Genomic DNA, 18137 nt, shown 5'->3' on the forward strand with positions numbered 1-18137 from the left:
AGCACAATGCTTTATTGCTTGGAAAAATGTTTGCAGGCGCGGTTCGTAGATCCAGGCCAGTTGGCCGACGCGTGTACCACACCGATTCGACCGGATAGCGGGCGCGAGCGGTAGGCGAGCCCGTGGCCAGCCGGGATTAGTGCGCTTCATCAGAGACACGGGCACCGGTTGCGGTCACACAGGACGCGGCACATAGCGCATGCCCCGAAGCGGATTCAGCGGGAACACCTGGTGCACCTACAGGCGATGATCCCGAGGGGGGTTTGCTCCCTGAATCGGGACACATGAAATAATGCCCGGCTGGGGCACTTTCCGAAGGATGTTCATAGCTTTGTTTGTCCGGAGTGTCTCCTGTAACATCACAAGGCTCATGCAATTCGGTGAGAGGATTAGTCAAGTGATCATTACGGTTGTTTTCCCCCGGTGCAAGATTGGTGAGATGGGGGGGGGGGGGTAATAAGAGAATTTCTTTGCGAAGCAAGGCACCATCATTAGGGTGTAATTCAGAGAAAGAAAATTTAGTCTCATAAAAAACAACATCACGTGAGATGTAGACACGTCCAGTGGAGACATCGAGACACCTGACCCCTTTATGCTGAGCATTATACACAAGAAAGACTCATTGTTTGAAACGAAACATAAGTTTTTGATTGTTGTAGGGACGTAGATTCGGCCAACAAGCACAACCAAACACACCTAAGTGTAGTCTGGTTTGGGATGTAGGAGCCATTCCATAGGAGTTTCTCTATTGATGACACGACTAGGAAGCATGTTGATGATGTGGACAGCTGTAAAAAAAGCTTCGTCCCAAAATTTGAGGTGCATGATGGCACCTGCCAAGAGAGCCAACCGAACTTTGACTATATGTCTATGTTTGCGTTCGGCAGGCCCGTTTTGTTGGTGAGCATGAGGGCAAGACACATGATGTGAGATGCCAAGTGTTTGGAAGAAGGAATTCAGTTTTTTATATTCCCATCGCCAGTCAGATTGAACAACATTGATCTTATTGTCAAACTTACGTTCAACGAGTACTTGAATTTTTAAAAATCTTGATAGCACCACAAGCATGTTTATTGTATCTTCTAAGCTCAGGAATCAACGGGTAAAGACCTCAAACTCATGTATCTCGATAGAGTACTTTCTTCGTGGCCTGATCCTTTATCAAAATGAAAAAATATGAAACTCAACGAAAACATGGTTATCAATGGTGATGCGATGAACAGAGAGAAGATTTTTGTGTGTTGTGCGGACATGCATAATTTTCCTATGATGTATTTTACGAGAAGGGGTACGAATGTGACAAATCCGCATACCTACACCGCTGGCTGTGTGAATCTGGTCCTTCCTTTGGTATTTCTCCCGGAGAGTTACCTTTTCAAGTTCACCGGTGAGATGCTTCGTGCCACCACTGTCAAGGTACCGGTTTGTGTTGACGCCATAGGAGCCATCAGCAGCAGTATCAACCTTCGCATCATCTTCAGAGGAGGCTTCGTCTTCGTGAAAGAGATGCCAGCAGTCCTTGGCGATGTGCCCATGTTTGCCACAGATCTGACATCACACAGGATCCGGGCGGGAGCTGGTGGAGCCACCACGGTGACCCCTATTGTTGGTGGAGGCGGGGGCCGTTGCGGGAGTTGGTGTTGCAGGGCTTGCCCTTGGAGCGAGGAGAGACACGGGAATGGGAGGAAAAACAACCACGTCCGCTAGTCGCCGCGTTTGCGAAGGACTTGAAGCCGCCGCCCGAGTTTTGAAACTGGGCGACCCGTTGGTTGAAGTTGCTGAGCATGGCGTAGAGCTCGTCGAGGGTGATCGGTGTCACCCAGGCCTCGAGGGAAGAGATGAGCGGCTGGTAGTCCATGCCAGCCCATGGAGGCGGTAGGAGATCCGTTCATCATCCTGGATCGACTTGCCAGCGGATGCAAGCCATTCGGCGAGGTCGTGCATGAAGGCGATGTAGGTGGCCACCGATTGGTTGCCCTTCTACGCGTTGATCAAGGCAGCACGGATGTTGTTGACGTGGCTCAAGGACTGCAACAAGAACATGCCTGTCAGCACCGCCAGGAGCCCGTGCGCTGAGGTGGTCGCGGTCACCGTAATGAGCACCTCTTTGGTGAGGTTGTTCAGCAGGTAACCAAGCACCTGCTGATCCTCCCTGACCTAGATTGGGTGGTGAGGGTTGGGTTCAGAGGTTTCCTTGCCGTCCTTGTCTTTGGCGATGGGAAACTTGGCCGGCCCCGGCGAGGTGCCATCGACGTAGCCGAAGACACTGGCTCCCCTTAGACGCGGCGTGATTTGGGCACGCCACAACACGTAGTTCTTGCGGGAGAGATTCTCCGTGGCCTGTCCGTTCAGGCTCGGCTGGGAAGCACCGTAGGAAGACATGGCTAGCGCTTGGTTGAGGGTATTAGAGCTAGAGACTGGAAGAGGAGGCTCTATTACCATGTGAGATTTGCGGTAAGTGTCTTGCCTCATTAGAGGGACGCCTGGCGTGTTATATAGAAGGGGTCCACCTCCGTGGATAGCGCATACATACGGTTGAGATTACAACTTGAGAAACAAAGAATAGAAGGAGGAGATAGAGTCAGCTATGGTTGGAGAAGATAAACCTCATTAGGGTATCAACAACCTCCTAACCGCAACCGTGAATCTATCCTATTACATCACGTTACATCATGTTTAACACTATATACCCCTACCTTTACTCCCACTCCATAAACCTTACCATTTTAGTGTATCGCGTCATGAAGGACGTATTACTAACTAACCTGCGAAATCTCCTTACTAATGTTGCTTCAAACGATCTTGTGGATGTGTTGCCTTTGTTGAAGGACTTTGTCCCAAATGATGTTATTGATGATAGGTTCCTCCTGCACGGCATGCCCTTCTCCTTCAGACGGGCCTACTCCATCATCACGGACGAGGACGACATCGACCACTACGGTGGTCCGAGGTTCCGATCATGGTCAAGATTCTTGGATGGGTCCTTGTCAAGGATCGGCTCAACACCAAGCACAATCTCCTCAAGAAAACGATCACCAACAATTCCATCTGTCCCCGATGTGTTGCACCGGTGGAGGATGCTGCTCACCTATTCGTTTACTGCCCGTTAGCGGTCAACGTGTGGGATGCCCTACAGCTAGACGCTCTACCCTCGCTTGCTGCAATTTGGGATATTGCCTTGCCAGCTGGACTCGACTATTACGTTTGGCTGTCGGTCGCGCTCTCTATTTTGTGGAAAATCTGGGACTCTAGGAATGGTCGTGTTTTTCACAATGAGGACCACATGACTAGGATTACGATTCTTAATCTTGAAAATGATTTCTCCCTCTGGACCTTCAAATTTGCTCATAAAAAGGTGGCTGCTATGTCTTGGTACCAATACCTTTACCTGCGCACTCCTGTAACCACGCCTTTGCCACTTTGAGTAATGCTTTCAAGTGGGGATGCCCTGCCCCCCGTGGGTGATTTAAAAAAAAGAGTTTCAGCTCTACCAATCAAATTACAGTTGAATTTGTACACGTAAACTAAAATATTGGAGATCCCTGAAATTATAGCCTGGAGACTCGAGTGTCGCTCTCGTCATCCAAATGAATTTTACCACATTAATGTAAACAGTAGAAAGAAACTAAAAAAAATTCAAATTTCATAAAAAATATGGTAATCATCATACAGCAAAATAAGAAATAGAAAAATCGAGAGGAACTCAAGTTCAAATATGCTTACTCTTTTATTCTTGACTTCTAGAGTAGGTGATCCAATGGCTGCCTTGGTCAAATATGTGTCCCCTATTTCCCATGAAAGAACTGTTACAGCCTATTTTGCAAAACTTGCGACGCACATTTAAAATATCAACCTGTGAACCGTGTTCATGTAACATACCGTCCGGCCCTCCACAGTCATAGGGGGAGCTTCAAGAGCATGAGAAAGAACGAATCAAAATATTGTTAAGTAATCATCTATGGATACAAAATGATAACAACCATAGAAGCAGAAAGCATGAAGTTAAAAATCAAACCAGTCAAGGTCTTCGATGCAGATTTCTTTTCCGCTATAATTCTGGAGAACTGCTGAAACTTTTCCAAGGACTTCCTCATGAGATGCCTGCATGAAATTCTTCTATAAACCAAGTGACAATAGTAATTAAGTTTGACTTATCATTTTGGTTTCATTTACTTGATATGTATCCAAGCCTACTCAACTGATGTGCTATCTACGTACTATCCTGTTCCATAAACCCAAATGGCCATGTCTATCACTACAGATCTCAAATGTGCTTTACCAGTACACTTCCATCCTCAGGGTTTGTAACCAGGAGAAAACAACCAAGATATATGTCACTGTCAAGAAACAAGACATAGACATCTTATGTGCCAACACATAAGTATGGTGCACTTGACGAACTTGCATGAGGAGAGATTAAAGAGATGCATGTAGGGAACGTTGTTGAAATTATTACATACAAAGGACCAGATTGTTAAAATTATTGCAGACAACAGGGAGATAACGAGGCAACGGGAAGGATGCTAATGGCCAAGCATGCCCAGTCATAAACTTATAAATGCACCCCTTGTGCTGTCAACTGTTTGGTCCTAATGCTTGGCGTCATTGCCAAGATGAAGTTTAAGGAGTGGATTGTCAAAGCCAAGAGTGTGAGAAGACATTGATCTATGGACATCTGATTTAAAGCTTACTGACAAGATGAGGGACAACGCTGGTGAAAAAAACATTGTGGTACCCATTGCTACTTGGTTCTCCACCACTTTCTTCACTTTGCCAAAGTTATGTTTACACACGAACAAAGAGGCTTTGCCAAAGTTAAGTGATTCTTGGAATTTTTGGCACAAGCAAACACGTTATATCTGTAGTGTCAATGTGTCTTGTTTCTTGGTCACAGTTCCCCTAGGGGAGCTACCAGGGATGTTCATGTTTAGACATGGAGGCCCATAGAAAATACTGTAGATGAGTTGGATGAAATAACTCTGTTCTTCGCGAAGATGTGGATGTTTGTGTCGTTGATTGATCCAAGATGTGAATGATGAGTGGGTGAGAACGGAATGATCATCGGAATGGCTTTTGGTAATTTGGGTTATTCTATTGGTCTATCATCTTATGCAACAAACTTGCTACTATCACATTAGTTCGTCAGTCTATCACCTTAAGCAATAAACTTGGTAGTTGATAATTGCTGTTGTGTTTTTCGCGAATACGTGCTGCGTATCATCCATTGATAGAGGGAAATAAAGTACAGTTACGGACTTCCAAAAGCGTACACTGACAGGCGCTTAGGAGGTCGCTATGAGCAGAAGATGGGGTGCTCGGCCCACAGGGTACAAAGGTCAGGCTACAGGAATGATGTGACTAGGATATTATTACTAATACTACTATCTTCATTTATGTGCAGCACCTAGTGTCGCCATGACAACATGACATTGACCAGACTCGTTGTAGAGCAGTGACACCTTTGCTATTTGGCTTCAAACCAAAGAACAGGCACCCAAAGTTTCAAAATCCAGATTTATCCAAACCAAAATTCTTGTTTTGCCAGACTATTGGCCATGCTTGAGTTTTGGTGACACCAACATTTGGTAAGGTTGGTATGGGAAAGCAATCAAGTATCTCAAAATAGATTAAATAGTGATAGTAACGACAGCCATTTTCAACCAGTAAGTAGTACCCAGCAGCTACAATATGTAAATAGTTTATAGGAAAATACGCAAACCCAACCCGTTGGACTGCGGTATACCACTTATTAGTATTTCATTTAAACAATACAGTCGCCTCTGTCATCGATTTTCTAAAGGAAATACTTGGCCGAAAAAATCTAAAAGAACAGACATGAGACAACACTAGAAAGTACAAAATGATCGAGATATAGATACTCTTGTTCTTCTCCTTGTGGTTGGCAAGGGAACTGTTGTACAGTATCCTCTCTCTACGATCAATATTTGAAGGTTCAAAATCCAAACCATAACATATTAGAATACTAAGATTTGGGATGTCCAAAGACAATATAAAACCAAAACCACGATGAAATGAAAATGTGGTACCTCTGAGTGAGTTTGAATATATGCCTCAAGAGCTTCACCAGTTTTGTGAATTATCCTAACAAGAACCAATGCATTAATAAGATGTACTTTCATCTCCTTCAGCTCCTTTTTCTCCTTGGCATTTTTACTACTTCCTAATCCACACATAGAATCCTCAATACGAGCCTTGATTATGTCAAACACATTGAGGTTACGACAATGATTTTGAGCTGCAAGGAGCAAAATAGCAGTAGGGACAAGCTTCCCCTGCTTGATGTAATTCCAGAGCTCATCGACTACATTATCAGTGTGAGCTGCAAGCGATCTAGTGGTGTCCAAGAAGATCTTCTGCATAAGTCACCAATACAGATCAGCTTTCAGTTAAAGTGCTTATAGTATACATAACAAAGATTCACAACAAACTCTATCAGCAAGAAAAAATAACTTAAAACTTATTGTCAGTTCTTAAGCACTTTTGAGAGTGGTGGATTTAAATAACTGATGAGCTGAACTTTCTTTATTGCTATTATATGTAACCAAAGCATGTAAGGAGGGATTTAACACGAACCATCTCAGGCAGGCAAAGCAGATATATGAGCTTGTAGATGTACTCAACATTCCCCTTCCGATAATCCTCGTCAACTAATAGGTTGTCCTCTAGATACTTATGCTGGCAAGTGTTCTCGATGGCAACATGGAGTGGGAGGAGGCCCTGGATGATTTTATTACCCGAGGTGCGCTGATTGGCCGAAGCACCATAGCGGAACAGTAACTCAACCATTTCGGCAGAGAATGACTCTGCAGCTTGGTGGAGGGGGGAGTACCCAAAGCTGGTCATGTAGTTGGGGTTGGCACGTATCTCGCAGAGCTTAGGCGACTTCCCCTCCAAAACAAGATTAGCACAACGCAGGGCATTATGTAGAATAATTAAGTCAAGGGTTTGTGGAATGATGACAAAATCAGAAACGAAGCTCTCCCTGTAATTCTCGAAGATGCGGAGGAAGCGTGGAACACTATCCTTTCGGAGGACGGCCGACAAACGATCGTGTTTGCCATAATATTTCACGAGCGTTTCCTAGATGGATCAATCCATGTATAAACAAATTGAAAGATAATCAGTTCAGTTATCCAACTAGCAAAGGCATTTTATGCCATTGAAATTAGGACAAAGTGCAAATTTTCATCCCTCGACTATTAGATATGTAGCTTCCAGCACTAAACTTTAAACCACCCAAAGTTGAGCCCTCTACTATGAATATTTCAATACCGTGCAACACTCATCTCTCATAATGGTTTCGAAAGCAATTTCATATTACATGGTGCCTACATATGTAGGTCACATCGCCACCATAGTTCGAGCATGTCACAAATTTTCTATGTGATATATTACATATGTTTATTACAACATTGAACTAAATAAATAAATTAATACAACAAAAAATTTATAAAAGAAAGAAAATGTGTCCCTCATGTTTTTGTTTCCGTAAAGTCGAGTTATTTCTGCATTTTACATTTTTAGAAGTTCTTTAATACAAAAACAGATGTGATTTTTCGGAACTTTTTCTCTAGAACATTTCTTGCTTCCCATTTCCTCTATTTGTTCGATAGGGTCTCTGTCTCCGTCTAAAACAATTCTGACTTTTAAAAGTCTCTCGAAATTCTTACCAATTTTGTTAATTGTTTTTAAGGGAACTGATAGCGCGGGGGAAACTGGTGGGTGATGTGGACAACAGGTAGGCACGATGCCATTGAGAACTGCTTTGGATTGGACAGAACCACTTTAAGGATGAAAACTGCACACTACTGAGTGTTGAGGGGAGCAACTACGAGATGTTTTAAACTTCAGGGTTGAAAGTTACAGTCGGATAATAGTTGAGGGATGAGAAACACAAAAAATAATTGTATTGTTCCAACATACAGGATAGCTAGAAATATTTTGCATGAAAGAGACACGAATATTAGTTAGATGCCAGTTCATAATCAATCTATCATACAAAATGAACAAGTATAAATACCCTGGGAGTGCGGTCGGGGGAAATTATATTGGTAGCTCTGGCGTCAGCAAGGAAACGCTGCAGTTGAAGCATGTACTGTAAAATAAGAATTCTCAGTCAAGAACCACCACAAAAATAAGTGCAGTAAGAAGAGGGACGAAGTGGGATAAATATATATCGCCTCAGGAGGGGCTAGTTACTTTACCTCCCTCATATGTTGAGCAGGACACGTCAAGTCAGCTAATGAGGGGCGAGGAGGAGGATGGGGAGGTTCCCACGGGTCATACTCCTCCGTGGGCGCTCCATCAGTGGTACCTTTACTATTATCTTCTTGATGATGAGCTTCCACTGCCGCAGTTCCGTGGACCGTTTGCAGTGATATTGGCTGAAAAAGGGAAGCGTGAGATTGAATTACCATGCCAATCAAATTTGCCACCCTGCTGAGATACCAAATTCTAGTGTGCTACACCTAGACAACATGAAAGAATACAGAATGCTTGAAGGTAATTCAGCAGAGGCTGCTGGGACCTACTCAGCAACTCAGTAGGGTATCCTTTTTCCAAGGAGTTTATTACCCTTAGCCTTCAATGCTAGTTTATTAGAAACGAAGAAACAGAAAAATAACCTTTGAACAAATGCAGCAGTGCAACAATAGATCGCAATCCTCTATAGCACTAAGCTCCCTAGTTGAAAAGCCCACATTTAGTTGAGGTCTTGAATTAGAATTGGGTCACCCGATTTTGACCTGGTCAACAATTTCTTAAATCTCTCTCATATAATTCTTTCTTTTATACTATACACTATGCTTCCTAATTTTTAAGGGCTCACAACCAATTGAGGTATAAAATTTAGAATTGGGTTATCCGGTTTTGAACACTATGGGTACGTTTGGCTCATTTGCTAGCCAGGCTAAATTAAACTAGCCCGTTTGTGCCATAGCCCACATGAGCTAAGCGATGTTGTTTGGTTGTGTTGCCCCGGTTTACAGTTACATGAATGGTCTCATGCACGATTCATTAGTTTGCCATCGCGAGAGAGCCAATACGGCTCTCCCAGCCAGGCAAGGATTTAGCTGCAGTTACGAGCTAACTTGCCTCCAAAAGCAAACAAATCATTACTCCACCAAACACATATCCTTGCTAGGCAAGGCTAAAACTGTCCTTGCCTTAGAACCAAAAACACCCTATGTTTCCTAATTCTTCGAAGTTCAGATCAAAAATATCGGCATCCCAATATTAAACAAAATAATATAAAAAATCATTTCATGATGAATCTAAAAGTATCGATTTGATATTATGGATTTTGATATATATTTTTATAGATTTAAGCAAACTTAAAAGGTTTACCTTTTTGAAAAAGTAATACACCTTATATTTCAAAACAAAGTGATTTTTTAAAGACACCTAACAACACTAACGGCGCAGCAAAGCACATCCAATCCTTCTAGTAGTGTTGATATCTAAATTGGATCTTCGAAACAAGGCTTGCCACTACTGTTTCTGTAAGAAAAATGGGACTATTCATTTTGGTACCTAATAGAACATACAATGCATGTGCTTCTTTTACCATTCCATGACAGTATATTCCAAAGTTGACGGAACTTATTAAAAATTTGTTGAAAATTAGAAGGATTTGAAGTGCAATATATGGTGATCAAGCATTGAGCTCAGGATGGCGTACAGATCTTACAGCCCACACAAACATATGCAGAAGGCTCCCCGGTGTATAAACAAAAGCCAAGATGCATACAATTTTCGTAGTAGTTCAAGTTTCAGATACTTGCAGGCAGTATGCAGGTTGGAGAACCAAACAGAGCTGACTTAATTTTAGGTACCTGATCTGGAACGGTCGATGGGGCGGCTGACAAAGTAGACATTGGCCTGACTAGAGGCCGCAATGTTGACCTGCACTGCACTGCACACAAAGAAGTTCTCAATGTCTGTAAAATTCTTACTAGGTAGGAGTACTACTGATGATTAAACAGAGGAAGCAGCAGATGACCTAGATTAAAAAAAGCAGCAGATAACCTGTCATAAGAATGATCAAACAGAAGTGTCACGGCTTGATGCAAATCACATGGCGACCAGGTGGAAGAAAAATCGCGCGACGGATTGTTCTGATAAAGGGGGCTTCAACTACTCAATTCGCTTAACCCTTGCGTTTGTTCAATCAAAAAGGAAAAAGCGGAGGTTTTTCTTCTTCTCCTTTTCTACGGCGATGGGGAGGCGCGGCGCATCTAGGGTTTCGAGTCGGTCAAGAAGACAGACAGAGAGACGTCTGATAGCTGGCGGAGAAGATGCGGACGAAGGGGGCGGCTGGGGTCGATATCGCGAATCAAAGTACTTCCTTCGATGGCAGCTGCTGGAAATCGAGAGGACGATTTTTTCCCCCGGGAGGACGCTACGGTCGCCCGATCCCAGCAAGCTATGAGAGCAACTCTAACAAGACCCCTTAGAGCATCTCTAGTGGAACGTGTAAATTTGGACGTGTATATCTTCATATACACGTCCATATACACCTTGCTAAATTTTACACCTCCCAGTTTTTCAGTGAAACGTGTATACAGGACGTGGAAATCAGGACGTGTATATTCCAACGGCTATATTTTCAAACGGCAATATTTCCAAATGTCTTTGTAATGCAGTGCTATCAATAAAATAGGATAAAGCATCAAATAGTTCTTACAACAACTAGGATAAAGCATCAAATAGTTCTTACAACAACTAGGATAAAGCATCAAATAGTTCTTATTCTAGGCGACGAGCAAGGATCTCATTCTGCTTAGCTTGGTAGAACTGCTTTTGCATATCAGTCATACCACTAGTGTCTATGAGCATGACCCTTTCATCTAATTCAAACTTTCTTCGTGCATCCTCCCTCTCGTTTCGTGCATCCTCCTTCTTTTTCAGTGCAATCTCCTCTTTTCGCAATTCAAATTGTTGTGCATAGGGAGCATTTTTTGCCGCCTCATTGATGTCATCCTTCTCTTGCTTTGCTGCCCACACAGTTTCTAATGACAACTTGCAAGCACTGTTAGCCGCTTTACCTTTCCGCAATTTGTCCTTCTTCACACCATCAGGTCTTTGCTCATGTTCAAGAGCATCCCTGTGTATCGAGGTAGCATCAGTGCGTACCGAGGATGCATCAGCTAGATCATTGGTGGATGTGCCCGGACTTGCACCAACGGTCTTCTTTTGTTTCTTACGAGAAGTTTCAAGTTCTTTTGTCTGCCACTTTGGATACTTCGAAAGCTCGACATAGCAATGCATCAATGTGAAAGGCTTCTTCTTTTTAAGATCCATTTCCTTGAACATAATGTGTGCACCGTTTGTCTGCACATACAAATGTATTGTGAAAATCTGCACATCACATATAGAATATTGCACAACACATATAGAAGTACAAGATAGACACATACCTTTTCTTCTATAGTCCTTCCGCTTTCTTTCATATTTAAAATCTGCTGAAGGCAACCACAAAATCTAGCGGTCTCTTTTTTAATCAATGTGTAACGGCAATTGATTGCATTAGCATTACGCTCCGGCCATGATGACATCTTGTGTGAGTTGTAGTACTCTGAAATTCTAGCCCAATAAGCATCTCTGTTTTGATCTGTCCCGACACTATCCAAACTTGTATTTCCCCATGCTGCTATCAAAATCTTGTCCTCCTCACTAGACCAATTTTTTCCTTTGTTGGATTTTGCTTTCTCTGTTATTGGTGTTGCTTGATGCTGAGTTGATGGGGTTGGTTGCTCTCCAATTGGACTTTCTAGTTGTGTTTGTGTGTAACCAAAATCAATGATGTTCAAGAAGGTTTGGTCATCATTCATCTGCAAGCAATAGACAGCTATTTTAGACATCAAATTGACATCAATGGACAGCAATGAACAACAACAATGGACAACAATTAACAGTGATTGATTCCCCCCATAATTCACTCCAATTGCATTCTTGAAGCAGCAGCAGCAGCGGGTTCAGCAGCAGCAGCGCCCCGGCCAAAGCACCCAAACAGGTTCAGCAGCAGCAGCAGCGGGTTCAGCACCAGCAGCCCCCCAGCCGCCCCCGCCGCCGTGTGCCCTAGCCGCCCCTGCTACCGCGCGCCCCAGCCGCCCCCGACGCCGCGTGCCCCAGACCTCTCTGGAATGGAAAATAGAAGGGAGGGAGAGAGCTTACCAGAGGGGAGTGGTCGCCGGCGAGCTTCGATGGCCTCTGGACGGAGGCGGGAGCAGGCTTGAGGATGGCGGGAGCAGCTTGTTTCCCTTTCCACGAGCGTGGCCGAGCCGTGTGTATTTGCACGAGAAGTAGCGTCGTGGATGAACGTGTAAAACTTCCACGTCCGTATACACGATCCACTGGGAAGTGTTTTTCAGTTTTCATAGTGTATATTTACCATCCACCTCCATATACACCATCCACTAGAGATGCTCTTATACCACATATATACCATGTGTTACAGCTCGCACCATCTTGGGATAAAGTCATAAAGACCGAATATGAACCCATAATAAATAAATAAAAGGAAAATGTTTACAGCCGGTGCGCCGGCGGAACGTTTGGGCCGGTCGCGTGGTACCCGTGCGGTCTATCCAGATCTGGGAACCCTGCGCCCTTGCTGCTGCTGCCGCCCCTGCGCGCCGCTGCCCGCATCTCCGATGTCTGCCCCCGTCGACAGCCCGCATCTCCGGTGTCTGCCCCCGTCGGCCACCCGCTCCACCGGTTCCAGCCGCCGCTTGTCGTCCTCTTCGCCTGCTGCCATGTCTGGCTCACGCGTATACAAGTATTGCAACCGTTGCATTTTGCTACTACCGGATAACTTTTTTGCTACATCCGTCAAGGTGGACTTGCGACCTAGCGACGGCTGCGACGAATTTTTGCTGTGACCGTAGTTGTATTTTGCTACTACACGCGGACTTCTTTGCTACATCCATCAAGGCAGTGTTGCAACCTCGTGCGACGACCATGATGATTTTGCTGCAACCATGTTTTTATTGCATTCATAGGTGAAATTTGCTACATCGCTGCTTGTTTTTGCTACCATCGATGATTTTTGCTGCATGGCTCGATCTGACGGTCAAGAGGGTTCGATATGATGCGACTGGCCGAAAGTTTTGGCCGACGCGCCAGCACAGATCATTGCCCAAAAAAACACATTTACACATGAAGTTGAACCCGTTCATAATTTTTTGTTGAATTTTTCATCGGGGGAGAAGGGAAAGCCCCTTAACCACCTGAATATATTATTTAATGGAAATAATAATAAAATCCTGAGTGACAGATTTACACAGAAAGATGAGAAAGCCACAAGAGGAGACACCAACCATAGGGCAGGCTCTCAAATAGATCTGAGCACGTCGAGCTAGACAGACATCAATATGAGTGTGATCCTCCGCTTCTATCCTAGCCCGCCACAACACGGCGTCGTCATGGCAGGCTTTGAGGGTGGTGGACAGAGACAGCGAGCCATCCCGGAACACCATAGCATTCCACCGCTTCCCGAGCCTCCAACAACACAGGAGGACGAAGGCATTCGGAGAGGTTTCGCCAATCGCACCAGCAACGTTGAAGAGATGAAGGGCTCAAACCGAGGCACCCTCCGACGACATACCGAGGCACCTCCAAAACTACACCGCAAAGGGACAGCCAAAAATGAGGTGGTCGATGGTCTCCAAAACCGCCTCACAGAGTCACATCATGGATACCAGGCCACCTCCGCCATCAGAATGGTCTTGCGGAGGAGCACGTCCTGTGTGTGGACGTGCACCAGGGTGAGCAGCCAATAGAAGAACGACCACGGGCAGGTGGGCGTCACAACCCCAACACCGTCAAGGCGGTGAAAGGCATACGCTGCACTATCCAAGAACGCCCCCGGGGACCCTTGCAAAGAAGGACAAGCCAAGAGTCCGGGGACTCGCTCCCGGGGCAACTCTCGACGAGCAGCTAGACCTCGGCACATTCACGGACAACCAGCGGAGTGAGCCTTGGCACAAGCAAGGCACGCACCCCATCCCGATGGGCCTTCCACACCATGATCCTCGGGTAGGTCACATGGGAGAACAAGGCGGGGAAAACCATCCAGTGCGGCCTGCAGGGAAGCCACACGTGTTCCAGAACGATGTCCACCTCCCATCCCAAGCAACACATGGGAGAGCGAGCGGTAGGTAGGTAGCAACCCTATGAGGGCACACAAGTGCCCCCCCCCTTTAGAGGGGACCGGCTTTGGGCGAGGAGAGAGCGCCCGCCCAGCTGCCCCCAAACCTAGGAAGCCCACCTCGACGGGACCCCGGAGTGCAAACGGTGCAGCAGCTTAAGGAGGAGGCAGTCGTTCTAGACCTCAAGTGCCCCGACACACACGCTCCCAGGCGACCAGGCACTGTGACCCGAAGGCTCGGTCGGCGACGTTCCACATGAACGCCCTCCTGAGCTTGTTGAGTGCCGCGACCATCGCAGGAGGGGGGACAGGGAGCCGCATGGTGGCCATGGTCCACCGAAGCCGAGGGTTATTGCGGTGGTGACACTTTGAGGAGGTGGATCTCAGTCGTCATCGGAGGAGGAGACGAGGTCGACATAGACCTCGTCCCATTGCTTGGCTACGAGGCGCCACTCTTCTTGGTTGGCGGCGAACTTCTGTGCCACATAGAGCCCCTGCTCGAGGAAGATCTGGTTGATTTCGACGTCCTGTCGATGCCGCTCCTGCTCCTCGTCCTCCTCCCACGCTCTGCGCGCTAGGATGACCGCCTCAATGGCGTCCACCTCCGTCGGAGGGAGGTAATCCTCCATACCGATGACTCCCCGTCGCTTTGGCTCCCTCTTCACCACGCGGAGCGGCAGGACCTCCTCTCGCTCTCTTTTGACCGGCGTGAGCGGCATCCTCGAGCTCGAGGCATCGGCGGAGGAGCTGCCCGCGACGGAGGAACCGAAAGAGGCCCGCGGCTGAGGAGCGCCTGCCTGCGGTCATACTCCTCCGTCTCGCTTTGAAGGAGTGACAGTGGCGCTCTAGGGCGCGGTTGATGTACCACTTTGCGACGCGCATCCTCATAACGTTGGAGGTGACACACCGCTGCCGCTCGGGGTCATTGCCATCGCAGCAGCCGAAGCTCCACATAGTTCAATTTCGGCTGTGATTGCGGTGGTGGCGTTGCAATGGAGTCACCTCCGGCGATAAATCGAGAGGGGGGAGGTGGGGACAAAGGGATAGGATTTTGGCCCACAAATCGGTCACGAACCCTTATATATACCGCACAGGGGGGTGCCTAAAACGTTTATGGGCCGGGGTGACTATACGGGTTTTGGTCTGACCAAAAAAGACACAAAACCTCTATAGTCGCCAACTTTTTACGGGTTACGCGTTTTTTCGCGGCCTGTTAGAATTGCTCTTAGTCACCCGCGAGACGTTGGATCACACGCCCGTGTACGTTCAAATCAATTCTAGACTTGGTCGTGTCCTCTCATGCCTTCAGAAGACAGTTTTGCTAAAGACAGGGCCAGGCCCATAGTTGTACGAAGTGTGCAGGCCGCACAGCATTCACAAAATCTAGGGGCCCAAAATTTATATGTAGGCCTAAGATCGAATATTGCTTTTGGCTCCCGAGCTCATTGGAGGCCTTTAAATTCAAACATCAAATTCAGTGAAAATTTGTATTTTAATATTTCAAAAAATTCTAAAAACAAATACATAGATAGATGAAGGTATAATACACAAGTGTGTAAATTTTCAGAACAAAATACGTTGAAACGAGGGCTGTGCAAAAAAGACAAATCTGAGGCTGTTTAACACATGTTACTATTCATCATTTCAGACTATGAATTTGTCTTTTTTGTACAGATCACGTTTTAAAGTATTTTTACCTGAAATTTTACACACATGTCGTTTACATCCTTACATACATGCATATTTGTTTTCAGATTTTTTTGAACCATAAAAATTTAAATTTGAATTTTTCAAAAATAAAGGCCTCCATGGAGAGCTCGGCCTCCAAAACGGCCTCCAAAACGCCATTCTCGGCCTAAGATGTAGTATTTCTTAAAAAGGTTGTCCCTGCATGCCATGGGCCTCACATGGATTTTGGGGCTTTGAGTTGAGGCAGAGGGCGAGCGGCCAGCCGCTGCTCGATCGATCGGGATTGTTTTTTAGACCATGTTGATCGGGGTTGTCTATCGTCAGACCCAAAAAACGAATCGGGATCTGGGGACGTGTGGGATCGATTGCAAAAAGAAAACATTGCCATCCTATCGCATCGCTGCTGCTACATCATCGACGAGTCTTCATACTCGATTGGAAACGGTACCGTTAGATCCGATGGATCGGCGACCGCTATCAACGAAATCAGACTCCACATCGCCGCTGCGCTGGTGACGGACAACACCACACATGGGCACACAGCGCGAGGTAGCCTTCCGTGTTCCGCCGGCGATTCTTATTTTCTGATTAACTTCGACTCTTGCTCCTAATTTCTAATTTTCTAATTAATTTTTGGCAGGCTTCGTTAAAAATTGGTTCTTGCCTCTTTGGTTAAAGATCATAGTATAGCAAATAGCAGTTTAATCGTCACCACACGACACTAGATGAGTTAGACGGTTCGTCTAATTGACAAACATTGAAACGTAATCTCCAACTTACATTTGCAGATGTATCACTTCAATTGAGAGTGAAGTGTTGGAAAAGATTGTTTACAAGGATATCATTGAAAATTTTATTTCAAAGAATACCAAAAGAATGATGATGTTCAAATAAATATTATGCAACTGGGAGTTGAACATGTATGATTTTTTATAAACCCAATTGTTATGTAAGACATTATATTATATCATTATGTTTTTTTAGTGAGATATATCTACATTATAATTACTCGTTGGTTCATTTTTCTAGTTAAATAGGGTTCAATTTTTAGTATCGCACAGGGCCCCATAATTTGCCGGCCCGGCTCTGGCTAAAGATTAATGCTCGACGTACTCAGTTAAAAAAAACGCTAGACGTAATAAGGGCATCTCTCTAAGCTAATGCTTTCCTTAGGTGCTTGGGCAATTAAGAAAAAGGCACGCTACGCGTTGGCCGACGAATCTTTTAAAAGACTCGTTCCGCCTCACTCAGATCTAGTTTAATCTAATGGCCGAGCGTTATCCTTTATTTTCGTAATAAATTTTTGTTGCGGAAACATTTGCAATAGAGGTTGGGTTATGGATTTTATTTTATTTTACAGTCACTAGTATAAAACAGGGCTTTGGTTCGGGCCTGGCCAGCCCATTTGTCCCGGTTCTTCGCGAACCGGAACCCATGGGGGCATTAGACCCGGTTCATGAACCCAGGTGGTCGGCAGAGGCCTCGTGGGCATTGGTCCCGGTTCGGCTTGACCCATTTGTCCCGGTTCTAGGTACGAACCGGGACCAATGGGCCGCGCTCCTGGCCCACATCCATTGGCACCGGTTCGTGCGTTTAATTGGTATACAGGGGGGGGGGGGCTTTAGCCCGGTTTATGCCACAAACCGGGACAAATAATTTGCCTATATATACCCATTGCCGCGGCAGAGCACTCTGTTTTTTCTGGCCGGCGAGGGGAGGGCATTTGGGTGCTCTAGCTCACCTCCTATGCACATGAGGTGTTCGATGAAATGCCCGAGCCACACTAGTTAAGCTTTCTCCTCTCGATGCTCGACCTCAGAGCTCCATTTTTCCCGAGATTTGTCTAGATTTAGCAGTCCGTCACGCCCCGTCCCCGTTTTCACCGCTGGGGCACGTCCATGTGTACGTCCGCAATGTCGTGTGCAAGCTCCTCCGTAGACAGTGAGGTAAGTCGATTTGGATTTTCGGTTGACATTGGATTTGGGGATTTATCATCTAGGGTTTCGCGGGATGGGCCGTAATATGCGCCTTTCTGGCTCGTAGGTGGATGGCTACGGGATTGTGCAGTTCCAATCTGAGTTTTTCATTCCCAATCCAAGTTTCTACGGCCTTGAGGAGCACTCGAATCACCGTTTCCCGGGGCATGGGTAATTCCTGCTCGCCGTGTTTCTTGGGGTGTTTTTGGGTTGTCCACTCGATGTAATTCTTCAAAACATCATTTGGTACTCTCTTTTCATCGATTTATTGCAAAGTTCTGAATTTCACCTAATTATGTGAA

General features: G+C 45.7%; 2 protein-coding genes across 2 annotated transcripts in view; both read right to left on the reverse strand.

The window, feature by feature from the left end:
- The window catches only part of LOC123396168, a 34981-nt gene extending 25085 nt beyond the window's left edge, over window positions 1-9896 (reverse strand). Inside the window, exons 1-8 of the mRNA XM_045091215.1 lie at window positions 9855-9896; window positions 8221-8405; window positions 8042-8132; window positions 6595-7101; window positions 6048-6374; window positions 4016-4101; window positions 3880-3908; window positions 3724-3785 (exon numbers count right to left, since the gene is read on the reverse strand). Of these exons, the coding sequence (XP_044947150.1) occupies window positions 3724-3785; window positions 3880-3908; window positions 4016-4101; window positions 6048-6374; window positions 6595-7101; window positions 8042-8132; window positions 8221-8405; window positions 9855-9896 (1329 nt within the window). The remainder of the gene's footprint in view (window positions 1-3723; window positions 3786-3879; window positions 3909-4015; window positions 4102-6047; window positions 6375-6594; window positions 7102-8041; window positions 8133-8220; window positions 8406-9854) is intronic.
- Window positions 9897-10767: 871 nt separating this feature from the next.
- LOC123406119 lies at window positions 10768-11786 on the reverse strand. The gene is made up of 2 exons (XM_045099605.1): window positions 11439-11786; window positions 10768-11352 (listed from the first exon to the last, which is right to left on the reverse strand). The coding sequence occupies exons 1-2, from the start codon at window positions 11574-11576 to the stop codon at window positions 10768-10770; spliced, it is 723 nt and encodes a 240-aa protein (XP_044955540.1). The 5' UTR covers window positions 11577-11786.
- Between the last annotated feature and the right edge of the window lie 6351 nt (window positions 11787-18137).

Source organism: Hordeum vulgare, chromosome 1H (genome assembly GCF_904849725.1).
Source record: "Hordeum vulgare subsp. vulgare chromosome 1H, MorexV3_pseudomolecules_assembly, whole genome shotgun sequence".
Lineage (NCBI taxonomy): Eukaryota > Viridiplantae > Streptophyta > Magnoliopsida > Poales > Poaceae > Hordeum > Hordeum vulgare.